Source organism: Phacochoerus africanus, chromosome 7 (genome assembly GCF_016906955.1).
Source record: "Phacochoerus africanus isolate WHEZ1 chromosome 7, ROS_Pafr_v1, whole genome shotgun sequence".
In the NCBI taxonomy this organism is placed as follows: domain Eukaryota; kingdom Metazoa; phylum Chordata; class Mammalia; order Artiodactyla; family Suidae; genus Phacochoerus; species Phacochoerus africanus.
This window is the reverse complement of record NC_062550.1, coordinates 78,438,238-78,451,549: the sequence shown is the minus strand read 5'-3', so window position 1 is coordinate 78,451,549 and position 13,312 is coordinate 78,438,238. Positions and strand designations below refer to the sequence as shown.

Below are 13,312 nucleotides of genomic sequence, written 5' to 3'. Positions count from 1 at the left end.
TCCAGTTGAGTTACTTAGATACTGAGTAACATCTACCTTCTATAAAATGAAGGAAATAATGCTCTTTACTATACACTGTAAAGATTATAATGACATAAAATGCATATCCCATACACCTTCTCATTTCTGTAAAACAAAATAGCCCTATTCTAAGAATAGTGTTTCCAAAAAGTTAGAGTAGGTTGAAAATCAAATATTCCATTGCAAACACTACTCTGAGTGACAAACATTCTGTGATGGCAATGAAATATCTATTTTGCCTGCAGTCAGCAGTCAGCCTGTTAAACAGGTGCAGTTCTATTTTCTGTTATTTGTATGAAGGTAGACATGGCTCCTAAGGTAAAGATGCATTCAGAGCTGCAGCATAATTGGAATGATTCTTGAGGTGACCACTAAATAGACAAGTAGGGGTAAAGTCCATTTTTGTTTTGTTTGAGTAACAGTGGATGAACCCACTTAACTTAGAAAAACACCATGAGAAACTTGTAATTCTGTGATAAATAAAATAACAGTTGTGAGCAAGAGGTACAAAAGAAGGGGATAGACTGTGGAAGAATTACCATCACCAAATTGGGTAATCTCCTTGGCAAAATTAAGATTAAACTCTCCTTCCTTGGACAAGATTATTCCACGCTTGTGGAAAACAAGAGATGTACCAAGTGCATGATGTAAAAGGAAAGAGGCCTGTCATGAGAGGTCATTTCAAAGTGAACAGAATTTTCATTGTTCAGAGTTCAGAGGGGGAAGGGCAACCAGGAACCAACTGGGGAGTGGATTCCTTTGTGTTTGTGAAGATTTACCCATATAAATTCCTGTACATTTTCGGCTTTTTTTTTTTTTTTTTTTTTTTGCCACCTTTCGAAATGTGGAGCTCTCGGTCCAGGGATAAGATCCAAGCTTCAGCCTCAAACTAAGCAGAAGCTGTGGCTATGCTGGATCCTTAACCCCCTGAGCCCAGCGGGGTATTGAACCCTCTTCCCACAGCTCCCAAGTCACTGCCAATCTCTTTGTGCCACAGTGGGAGCTCCTCTACTCATTTTCTTTCTCTCTTGTTGGATTTCAAGAACATCTAACCACTGCCCTCCCCATACTGGTTATGGGGAGAAGCAATTATGGAACCTGCAAATAGAACAGGTGGATTTGGGAAACAAGAAAGGAGGTCTGAAAGGATTTCTTTCTCCTTTCACTGAGGTTTATCCAGTTTAACAGACACAAGGTGACACAACAGTATTCAGGGTTACAGTAATTGTTGAGGAAAATAAGGGTGGATAGATGAGGTCATTTGGATATTGTAATAAGCAAAGGACATATGAATACTGTGAAACTCCTAGCAGAAAGTCTCATAAAACAATGACCCACAGGCAGAGACAGATCCAGGTTTTGTGGGGCTTGACATTTATAGAATTTGGGGGGGGGTGCTTTATACAAAATTAAGTACAAAATGAATATTAAAATAAAATAAAAAAAAACCCTACACAGTAAGGTACTGAAACTTTGGAGACTGAGATCCTCCCCCTCCCCCCAATCCCCAGAAATTTCTTCAGGCAATTACCAGAAATCTCACCCAGAAGTGTTTGCGGATTGCAACCTCAGCTTTGCTTCCCACTCCTACAACACCCAGAACAACTCCTAGGGTATACAGGGGCCCTTGCAAATGAGACCTGGCCATCAAGCTTCATTGGTAGCATCCTCTACTTACAAGAACTTCTTCCTGTAGCTTACTTTTTGTCTGAAAAGCGTAAAATTGCCATGAAACAGAAACAACGGAGACTTTTCCATGCGATGCTTGACATTTCATTGTAAGAACTAAAACCTCACACACCTATCCCCTATCTGGACCTCGGCCGCACAACTGGTATCAGTCCTGGGTTTTACGGGTACTGGGATGGTATCCAGCTGGGCCTTGGGCTACTTACCAAGCTGCACGCCCACAGCGGGAGGGGACCGCACTCTGCTGGCGGCTGGGCCTGGGGGCGGGCCGCTAAGCGGGAGGGCGAGCCGGGGCCGCGCCTCCTGCTGATTGGCCGGGCCCGGACCCTAGGGGCGGGCTCTCCCCCGCGCTCTCCGGGCCGGGGGTGGCTATATTGGCACCGTTCCTGCTAGGTCGAGTCGCTGCCTTGCGCTGGGCTGGACCCGAGGAAAGGGCTTCTGAGGGCAGTGCGGGCGCAGGAAGCGGAGCGAGGCTGCGGAGAAAGCGCCGGGGGCTGCGGGGCTGCAGTGCGATGAAGCAGCGGCTCAGGGACCGGAGGCTGGCGGCGTGGCGCGACGGGCCGGCCCGGGGCTGGGGTTGCTGCTCTGGAGGCTGCTGAGGCGCCGAGACTGCCGGCGCGGAGAGCGGCGGGCGAGAGGGAGCAGAGGCAGCGGAGCGCGGGGAAGCCGGCTGGGCGGCGGGCGGCTCGGTTTGGCCACCCGGGTTGGGGTCCCCCGGTGGAAGGAACCATGCGGGTGGCCAAGTGGCTGACGGGGCTGCTCTACCAGCTCTCGCTCTTCATCACCAGGTCTTGGGAAGTTCACTTCCATCCCAGGCAGGGTAAGGTCACCGCGGGGCGCCTTCAGCAGAGAGGTGGGGCGCAGGCCCGCGTGGGACCGGCGGACGGAGGCTGGGGAGCGGCTCAACCCGCTGGGGGACCCTGCCCTGCCTGGGCTCTCGGTTCCCCGGAATCAGTCAGCCCCAAGCATCCACAGAGGTTGCGGCTGCTCTGGGATTGGAGGAATCGCGCGCTCGGGGGACAAGTCTCCCTCCGCGGACCACGCGGTGGGGACGCCTGGGGCAGCGTGGCGTGGGCGCCCGCGGGGCACGAGTTGGCGGCAATGGACAGAAGAGGGATGCGGGAAGGAGGTGGTTCCTGAGGGCCTTGAGTGGCAGGGTCCCTGCTTGGGGAGGGTGGAGCGAGTCGTGGGTGTGGGAAAGCAGGCAGACACACTCACAGAGCGCACGTGTGTGTGTGTGTGTATGTGTGTGTGTGTGTGTGTGCGCGCGGGCGCGCTAGCGTGTGTCCATTTGTCGCACTCTGCCCAAGGGTCTGGGGACCCAAGGCCTCGGCCCTTTGGCGGGGACGTTTGGTTGAAGACGTTCGGGTCTGGGGAGTTGGAAACCGGTGGGGGCTCAACGGCCTTATCTCTGTGGTTGCAGAAGCCCTGGTGAGGACACTGGCCTCCTACGAAGTGGTGACCCCCGCGCGGGTCAATGAGTTTGGCGAAGTGTTCCCGCAGAGCCACCACTTCAGCCGGAGGAAGCGCAGCTCTGAGGCGCCGGAGCCCACGCCGTTCAGGACCCACTACCGAATCCGCGCCTATGGGCAGCTCTTCCAGCTGAACCTGAGCGCCGATGCGGCCTTCCTGGCTGCTGGCTACACCGAGGTGCACTTGGGAGCCCCTGCGCGCCGGGCGGAGGATCGAAGCGCGGTACCCCCAGACCTGCGCCACTGCTTCTACCGAGGCCAGGTCAATGCTCGGGAGGATAACACAGCCGTCTTCAGCATCTGTGGAGGCCTGGTAAGCACCCTCCGGCCTCTTGGCATTTTCTTGGGATCCAGCCTCGCTCATTCAGGGAGCCGGGCATTGGGTTTTCCTGCGTGGGCGGTTGGCGACCCAAGAGATCAGAGTGGACAGCCAGAGGGATTAACACCAAGGTGAACCCAAACCAGAGGTCACTCCGTGCGGTGGCCAGAGGGCTTTGAAAGATCAGCATGCTCTCCCTGCTGGGCAAAGTTGACCCTTCTGTGCAAAGCTAAGAGGCTCTTTCTTGAAAGTGTCAGATGCTGAGCAAGTCAAGGAGGCAGAGCATGGCCCTCTGCTGCACGTGAAGTGTGGATTCCAGCAGAAGGGCAAGGTCTTTCAATCAGACACACCCATTCTGGACCATGTATTGAGGCAAACTCCTCTCAATTTACTTAAAGTTGTTCCTTGAATTTAGAATGATAGAAGAAAAAGAGAATGAATATATGTAAAATGAAAATGTTAGAGAAAGAAGATTTTTGTTTTTGTTTTTGTTATTTTTTTTGCTAGTCTGGGGATGGCCTTTCATCTCTGAAGTACAGGCAGGGAAGAGGTTGAATCTGCCTGTTTAAAATGCATTGCACTTAAAAATATAGAGCATCTACAAAGATCCTGTACTTGCAAATGAGAAATGACCATTAGAGTGACAAGAGTGAAAGATGGGCATTTTGCAAAAACCTCATTGCAGAGAGAGGAAACGATATTTTATGTGTTTTATTTCTCTCCCTCTAAAATAGAGGTTTTAATTTATTTTTTCTTTTTGCAATGAACTTTTCAGCATTCTAGGGGAAACCCTGGGCCTCTTCTCCAGCATAATTTTAAATGTGTAAAATAATATATATGTTATTTGATTGGCTTCCTTTAAAATACTAATAGTAATCAAAATGTTACAAGTATTAGAATTTGTGGTGTCACAAGACATCGTGGTTTATTAATGCATTAAATAATATCCGTGGGGAGGGGTCTGCTTACTTCTATATTTTGCAGTGGTAATGAGTGTAAACATCCAGATAGTTTTGTATCACATTTGAGTTGAAATAGCTATTATTTTATTGCTAACAAAGTCACAGTGTTTTTGGTGACCATGGTTTTACCTACAATCATGATCGAAAGAACTATTAAGTATGAGAGGTTAGTGAAAATAAAGATGTAACCCTTTCCCATTCAAGTTCATGGAACCCCTGGCTGAGAACTCTTTTGTAACGACAGATGCCAACTCACTTCATCATTAACTCCTCTGGTAAATAAATACATGTTCAAGAAGAAACAACTAAGAATTCGGCTTTGGGGTTCTTTCCAAGTATTTTGGCTTTTGTTAGGCAAATTTAGAAGAGTTTCAGAACATCAACATTGTTTATTCCTTGATTAACTAAAAAATTGATAGCCGTTCTCTCTAGGTCAAAAGTAATACTTCCTTTCAGGTTAATTGATAGGTCTTCCAGGGTGTGAGTATTGGTCATTACTAAGTAAATTTGGAAAGTCTGCACTTTTTCATGTTGTTATCTTGAGCTATCTATGTATATACAGATGGAATGCCTTGGAAAATTTTCTTTTCTTCTGTAGGTGAATGTAAAATGCTTGCAACATCAGTATGGCAGAAACACTAATATTTACACAGCTATCTACACATCAAAGGAAAGAAAAAATATTCTCTTTTCTAGAACCTTTCAAAATGTTTAGTTTGTATAGAAAATCCTAGATTTACTGCCACAAATTTGTCATGGTTATTATGTTTTCTTGATTTAGAATTGAAGGTATGGAAAAAAAAAATCCAGATGGGAAGCATTATTAGGAGTGATATTTCTGCTCATGTTGATTCGTAATGTTTATATAGTTCAAATTATTATTCAGTATTCCCTTTTTGAAATCAGAAAACAATTAAAAATGTGTGTAAATCTTAACAGGAATTCATCCTTTCCTATCACTGTGTCAATTTGGATATAATTGTCTAGTTATCATGCACTATTAATATGATTAATTGAACTTTGCTTTTGATAGACTTAGTGATATTATGAGAGTTGAATTTGATTTAATATCTAAAAACTTATTTTTGTACCTGTGTAATTCAGCTTTATCTCACTTGCTTTGTATCTGCAAAGCTTCCTGGAGAACATCAGTCATGGCAGAGATAGAAAATTCCCAGTAATACCGTAAATAACTAGAGGTATCAGGATCTAAAAATCTTTTAGAAGTGTGATCATAGCCAATTATAAGTCTAAATCACCAATGAAATTAATGACATTTCTTTTATTTTTCTCACTTTTGATATTGGCACTATAACAAATAATACCTATATATTTATGATTGTTTTATTTCTATCTCAGCTCTATGATTAACACCCTTGAGAACAGAAGGTTCATCAAATAGCAGAACTTCTGATTGGTTTTAGAGTCCATTAGTTATTAGTGCAGATTCCTCTTTTTAGTCTCAGATTAGTCTTTAGATCCAGATAAAGTTGTGTTACCCACAGCCTGGATCAGCTGAGCTTTTGCAGATCCACCATGATACAATGCCCCGATGTCAATCATGCTAACCTCCAGCCCTGCTCCTGCTTCCCATCTTGTCTCTGTGACTTGGCACGTGCAGCTGTAATGATCCAGCTTTGATCTGTGTCCATCCACTCAACACTAACGTTGAGATTTACTGAAGGATTTTTAGAGCCGGTCTCATGGAAGTTCTCTTTTTCTAGTTGCTCTTTGCTTTGAGTTTTGCTTTTAATCATGAGTAGATGTTGTACTTAATCAAATGCTTTTCTTGAATATATTGAATGAGTGTGTGATTTCCTCATTTTTTTTCCTGTTAATGTTCATTGCCTTCCATGTTTGGGGGAGTCAGGCAGATGTTGACCATTGATGAAAACTGAACTCATACAGGGCCATAAAGTGTTCTGAGGCCTTTGTATCGTGTGCTAGGAAGATGGGGGAATTATATCGTCCTCCAGTTCCTCTAGGCTTTGGCATCTTTTGTGCCTTAGTCTCTGCATTTTTCTGGCACCAGTGGCTGAATCCTGGGTCTGAGAATTTGTGGTTTTTCTTTGCTTGATTGGGGTTCACTGCTTCCTTCTCTCCTGGGCCCTCTCTGGTGCTGCCTATCCCTCTGAGTTCTGGTGGCAACACCTGTTTGACTTCTGGTCTGGCTGATGCATTGTGCAGCCCTCAGCACAGGGTCACTCAACTCCTGCTGCAGTGCCCTCCCCATGTAAGGTGTTGTGGTGATGCGAAATCACACTGGCATTAGTAATCGTCCAAACCCCTGTAAGGGTCTGAGATGCTCCATGGCACATATAAGTCAAGGGGAACTTGCTTCCTCCCTTTGACAAACTCTGCCACACCTCTCAATTCAGTGTGTGTGGGGGGGACTCGGGGGAGCTTTCAGAGGTCCCTTCTCTGAATCCCATTGAAGCTGAAGCACTTCTCTTGACAGTCCTCCTAAACCTTCTAATATGCCTTCTGTCTCTAGGACCTTAACTCAGTGAAGTCAGGGCACGTGCATCTTGCCAACAGTTTCCCGTTGCCTCCAGTGCTCTTTTCCTCCCCCAATCCACTGAGTTCCCCTTTCACACCTCATTCAGTTGGCCTGTTTCTCTTCCATTTTCCCACTTGATGTAGCATCCATCCTTCCATTTCTGATGGATTCTGAGGACTGTAACTGTTAGAGGAAGGGACTACAAAGCATAATATTTTCTAAATATCTCTGTACATACAACAATTAAAATAAATTGACACCACAACATGTTTATTGGTTCCACGTAGTTGCCCATGTTGCATTAACCTCAAACATATGAATTAACATTTTAACGTCTATACAGTTAGTTTCTTCCTTCTAGAATCTTAGTGTTTACATGTTTTTCTCTCTCACGAAACCACTGAACCATAACTTGTATTGTTTAGTTTCTAAGTGCTTTGGGCCCATGAACCAGAAGGGGCTAAGTGTCTGCCAGAAATTTTCTTTGTTTCATGTGGGTATAAATTTTGCTTTTCTAATCTTTCCTTCCCTATAATTTTTCTTTCTAGGAAATGTAAGTATTTATCACATAATTCACATATTTCTGATTATTTCAAATATTTCTGATTATTTATTTTTACATTTCTAAAATCTACAGGAGAGATGAAGATAGAACCAAATCATAAAATTACTTATAAGTGAGGTAATGACAAGTCGAACTGTTTTTAGTCCATTGATAAACTACCACAGAATATAGAGTTATCAGGCCTTATTATTCCTCTATTCAACTCTAAACTTTGTTTTTATGGTCAAATTCTCTGTCTTCTCATAAGGTTAATACACTCTTGCCAAAGTAGAGGTCGATATTTCATAAGTTGTAATATTTTGGGCATGTACTTGTGAGGATAGCCTGTGTAAATGGTACAGAGGATATTCCCCACAACCCCCATGCCTCTACGAGCTCTCTTGCATCACCTGGTGAGTTCCCTTTTTCCAAAGGCCCTCGGGGACTAACCTGACTGCCTAGACAATTAACTTCACTGTTTCTTGGTGGGATTTGAAGCAATGCAGTCTTTTTGGTTGAAAGAAACAGTTTCCAGATGTCATAAGACCAGACATTGCATCTGGTTTATACAGTATTCTCACAGAGTAGCTTGCAGGGGCGGTGTGTACTTTTTTGAAGTTTTTCCTATGAACCATTCTGCAGCATGTCAGACACTAATGCCCTCTGATGACTGGGCATTGAGGGGCTCTAGCAACTTCTGGTTCAGACAGGAAGTAACTGTATGGAAACTATCAATAGCGTCTTCACTGGTTTTTGTCTTCTTGGGAAACTTGAGTTTTATTTTCTAAACTTTACTATTTGCCCAGAAGTCCTGTAGCCTCACATCATTACACATAGCATTCTGTATTCATATGTTTTTGTTCGAAAAATTCATAAGGGTCCCTTTTAGTTATTCCTCTACTCAATTAAGTCCTCAAACAACACTAGGGAGAATTTTTTATGCCTCTATATTTAACACTGGAGTGTTAGCTTAGGTCCTCCAAGAAGCAGATGGCAAGATGGGATTAAACATGTAGAAAGTTTGTTTAGGGGTAGTGCCTGTGTTAGGGAAAAAGGAGAGAACAGGTGAAGAGAGGATGAAAATGTTGGATGGAAGCATCTTAGGCTGCTGGGCAGTCTAAACAAGGTTCAGCAGAGCCCATCTCAAGCCACATTTACCTGGGAGAAGGGACCCTTGCCTCACAGAATGAATTTCCTCTTCATATCCTTGTCACACTCAGTTACTGGCTGGAATAGTACTTAGGAGATATGCCTGGGGCACAAACAAACTGATGGATTTCAAAGCCCAAAGTTAGGGCCCTTGGCCAGTTGTGCTCAGCATTCTCAGGCCCATCACACAGTGCAACTAGACAAACATACACACTAAATGAAAATAGTCTGTGAAATGCCATTAACAGAGGAGCACAAAGAATGCTGGGTGAATTTTGAGAAAGAAGTGAGTATGAGTGGCATGAGACCTGGGCTGGAGGAGGCTTCTCAACTGGACTTTCAGAGATGCATGGACATAAGGAGCTTGAAAATTCAGTGCATCTCTACAGGTGAAGAAGATAGGTTGGATTGGGGGGTGAGGGTGAAAGGTAAGATTGAAGTCAGATTAAGGCCTGGAAGGCATCGTGAAGGAGTGAGGGCCTATACTTTCGACGGTAGGTTATTTTGATGCGTTAGGAGGGGTCTCTCCTTATGCAGCATTGTGAAGTGTGCAGGGGAGGCAGGGGGCCACGGAGGAGACCATTGTTACATCAAGGAAGCCCACTGTATGGGTGAAGAGGAGGAGCTGCTTGAAGTGATGTGGTTGCAGTGGCAGCCTATGGAAAGTGCACTCTGTCGACCAGTGGTTCTCAATTGGGGGCAGTTTTGTCCCTCAGGGGATATTTGACAAGTGTCTGGGGACTCTTTTGTTTCATTTTTCTTTTCTTTCTTTCTCTTTTTCTTTTTCTTTTTTTTTTCTTTTTGGCTGCATCCATGGCATGAGGAAGTTTTGGGGCCAGGGATTGAACCCATATCACAGCAGCCACCCAAACTACTGCAATGACAATGCCAGATCCGTAACCTGTTGCACCATGAGGGAACTCCTGAGGACTCTTTTGGCATTCATAGGGGTCAGGGGAAGCTACTGGCATCTAGTAGGTAGAGACCAGGGATGTTGCTAAACATTCCGTAATGCACGCAACAGCCTCCTACAACAAAGAATTATCAAGATGTCAATAGTACTGAAGTTAAACAACCTTGTAGGAGACCCATTAGACTTTTGGACCAGAAGAAAATAGGACTAAAATATTTCTGATGACTCTGACTTAAATGACTGAGTGAACCTATAGACATTAACCAGGAATGTTAATAACAGGGGGAGGTGCCAAGAAAGAGATACTTATTCTAGAAACATTTGTTTGATTCTGTCATAGGTTTACTTTAGTCTTTCATAATTGAATTTATATTTATTTTTCTCTTTGTCTAGAATGTTCTTTCCTATAAACTCCTACGCATCTTTCCAAATCCATTCAGAGCCTTGCTTTCTTTGCCTTGATCTCTTCCAGAGAGAGCTGACCACTCTACCTTTATTCCACCACTAGACTTTTGATATATCATAGACTGAATTGTGATTCATTGTTCACATTTCTATCATTTATAGATTTTAAGGAAGGGAATGATAGTCGTACTTACTTTAGCACTCAATATGGCATACAGAAAGGCTCAATGCATGTATGAATGAGCTAAAGCAAGTTTTACCAATATGTTTCGTATAATTAGGCTAGCTGTTCTCTAGAATTCAATGCAAATTCAAGGACATTATTTTATGAATTTTAGTTGAAGTATTGGATATATTTAAAAGATTTTGTATAGATTAAATCTTTTTCAGATATCTGTGTGCTCCATTTATTACTTCGTTTACACTGTATCCTTGTTACTTGTGTTTTTATTTCTGTTTAGCTTATCACTGCTGTTTTTGTAAAATAATTCTAATAAAGCTGATTCATATTAATGTTCAGAGGAAGAAACAGGTCATTCTTTTTCAACAAATACTTATCAGTTATTCATTATGTACAAGCCACTGTTAGATAATGCTGGTATACTAATGTCCTTACCACAGCATTAAATCTATAATTAAAAGTATTCATGAGCTACATAACTGCTTTATTGCCAGACTGATCACGTGGAGAAGGCATACCAACTCTTGACTGTCCCAGTCCAAATGTGACACACACCACTTCCATTACATTTTATTGATGAAAACTAGTTGCCTGGCTCTGCCTAGACGCAAAGGGCCAGAAAAGGAGGGCAGTGTTATGCCCCGAAGGAAGAGGAGAGTAGATTACTTGTGATCACCAACAGCTTTTGACCATAAGTTTTCCTGTTCACCAAATATCCCATTGCTCTTCTCTTCCTCCATGTCAAACATGCTCATCTTGTCTACAAGGAGAGAACCCTGCAGGGGCACTGTTCCTGCTCATGTCCAGGATCTCTGAGTAATGCACATAAAGTCCAGAAATGATTCTTTGTGGTTAATGATGAATGAATTAACAGGCTGATTATCTGCACCTCCCCAACCCAATATACAGCATGACTACGATCCTCATCTTCTTCTTGCAGAAAGAAGAGGGGTACCTAGTAGTCTCTGATTTATAGCAGCTTTGGAACTTCTGGGAAGGATTGTGGGGACTGACTACCCCAGCAGGAGAGTTCTTGATTGCTCTCCTTGATTCATCTTTCTGGGAAGTCCAGTCCCCAGGACCCTGATTCTGCTCTCTGGGAGGGTCTTGCCTCGCCTCTTCCATGACTACATCTGATATAGATTCTGGGGAGCATGTTGTCTTGGGGGAGAGGAGGAAGCATCAAGAATGCTGGCATCATTCTGAGGCTCTGTAGGTTATTCAGCAAAAGCAGTCAAGGCTTCTCTAGTCTAGGCTCATGTTTCTCTGATGATATAATCTCTCCAAAACTTAGTTGACTTCTGGTGACAGATCAAGTTTTGATAATTGCTTCAAGTTAGTTTCCTCTGATAGTTCATAAGGGAATTTATGTTAAATCTGTGAATGGCAAGACTCTTCTATGAGGAAAAACAAAATATCAGATTCTCATCTTACTGGTAAACAGGATTCAAACCAATTTTAACTGTGTTAAAGCAGTAAAGCAAAATTATAACGTAATCTTTAGGAAAAAATACAAAGAGAGGCATAACAAGTGAAAAAGTTACTATTTGCCTAAATAATAATGGAAGGGTATAATATGTCAAAATAACTATAAAGAAATTAAAAGAGAAACCAGGAAACTATGTGCTGTAAATAGGACAGATGGTTGGGCAGGTGTATGGTATGTGTCCCTCTAGATATTATATATGTCTTTGTTGAGTGATTGCTTTATCACATTTTGACAATCTATCATGAGTATTGTTCCCTTGTATGCCTACAGAATAGTTCTTAATGATTTTTTTTCATTTTTTAAAGTGTTATTGAAGTATAGTTGACTTACACTGTTGTGATCATTTCTGCCCTGCAACAAAATGATTCAGTTATGATGTACACACATCTATTCTCTTTCAGATTATTTTCCCATGAAGATTATCACAGCATATTGGGTAGAGTTCCCTTTGCTATAAAGCAGGTCTCCATTGGTCAGTCATTCCATATATCTTAGTGTGCATATTGCCAATATCAACCCCCATTCCATCCCCCTCTCCCACCTGTCTCCTTTGGTAACCATAAGCTTTTTTTTAAAAGTCTATGAGTATGTTTCTGTTTGGCAAATAAGTTCATTCGTATCCTTTTTTTTAGATTCCACATATTCATGTGATGTTCGTCTTTCACTTTCTGACTAACTTCACTTAGTATGATAATTTCTGGGTCCATCCATACCTGCAAATGGCATCATTTCATTCTTTTTTTTATGAATGAGTAATATTCTATTGTATATATGAACCATGTCTTCTTTACCCATTCTTCTGTCAATGGAAATTTAGGTTGTTTCCATGTCTGGGCTATTGAAATAGTGCTGCGGTGAACATTGGGGTACATGTATCTTTTCGGATTACGGTTTTGTTCAGATAGATGCCCAGGAATGGGACTGCTGGATCATATGGTAGTTCTATTTTTAGTTTTTTAAGGAACCTCCATACTGTTCTCCATGGTGGTTGTACCAATTTACATTCGCACCAACAGTGTAAGAGGGTTTGCTTTTTTCTACACCCTCTGCAGCATTTATTGTTTGCACAGTTCTTAATGATGGCCGTCCTGGCTGGTGTAAGGTGGAACTTCACAGTAGTTTTTATTTGCATTTCTCTAATAATTAACAATGTTGAATGTCTTTTCATGCTTTTTGGCCATCTGTATGTCTCTTGTAGAGAAATGTCTATATAGATCTGCTCATTATTTTATTGGCTTGTTTGTTTTTGTGATATTGAGCTGCTTGAGTTGTTGATATATTTTGGAGATTAACCCCTTGTCCGTCACTTCATTTTATTTATTTATTTACTTATTTTTATTTCCCCAACACAATTTTCTTTCCCACTGTACGGCATGGGGACTCAGTTACACACACATGTATACATTCTTTCTTCTCCCATTATCATGCTCTGTCATAAGAAACTAGACATAGTTCTCAACGCTACACAGCAGGATCTCATTGTTAATCCATTCCAAAAGCAATGGTTTGCATCCATTAACCCCAAGCTCCCTATCCATCCCACTTCCTCCCCTCTCCTTCTCCCCAGGCAACCACAAGTCTATTCTCCAAGTCCATGATTTTCTTTTCTGTGGAAAGGTTCATTTGTGCTGTATGTTAGATATCAGATATAAGTGATACCATATGGTA

General features: G+C 42.7%; 1 protein-coding gene across 1 annotated transcript in view; it reads left to right on the top strand.

Annotated features, from left to right (window-relative positions):
• Positions 1–2,136: 2,136 nt before the first annotated feature.
• The window catches only part of ADAMTS20 (ADAM metallopeptidase with thrombospondin type 1 motif 20), a 170,511-nt gene continuing 159,335 nt past the window's right edge, over positions 2,137–13,312 (top strand). Inside the window, exons 1-2 of the mRNA XM_047788004.1 lie at positions 2,137–2,530; positions 3,134–3,495. Of these exons, the coding sequence (XP_047643960.1) occupies positions 2,440–2,530; positions 3,134–3,495 (453 nt within the window). The 5' untranslated portion in view covers positions 2,137–2,439. The remainder of the gene's footprint in view (positions 2,531–3,133; positions 3,496–13,312) is intronic.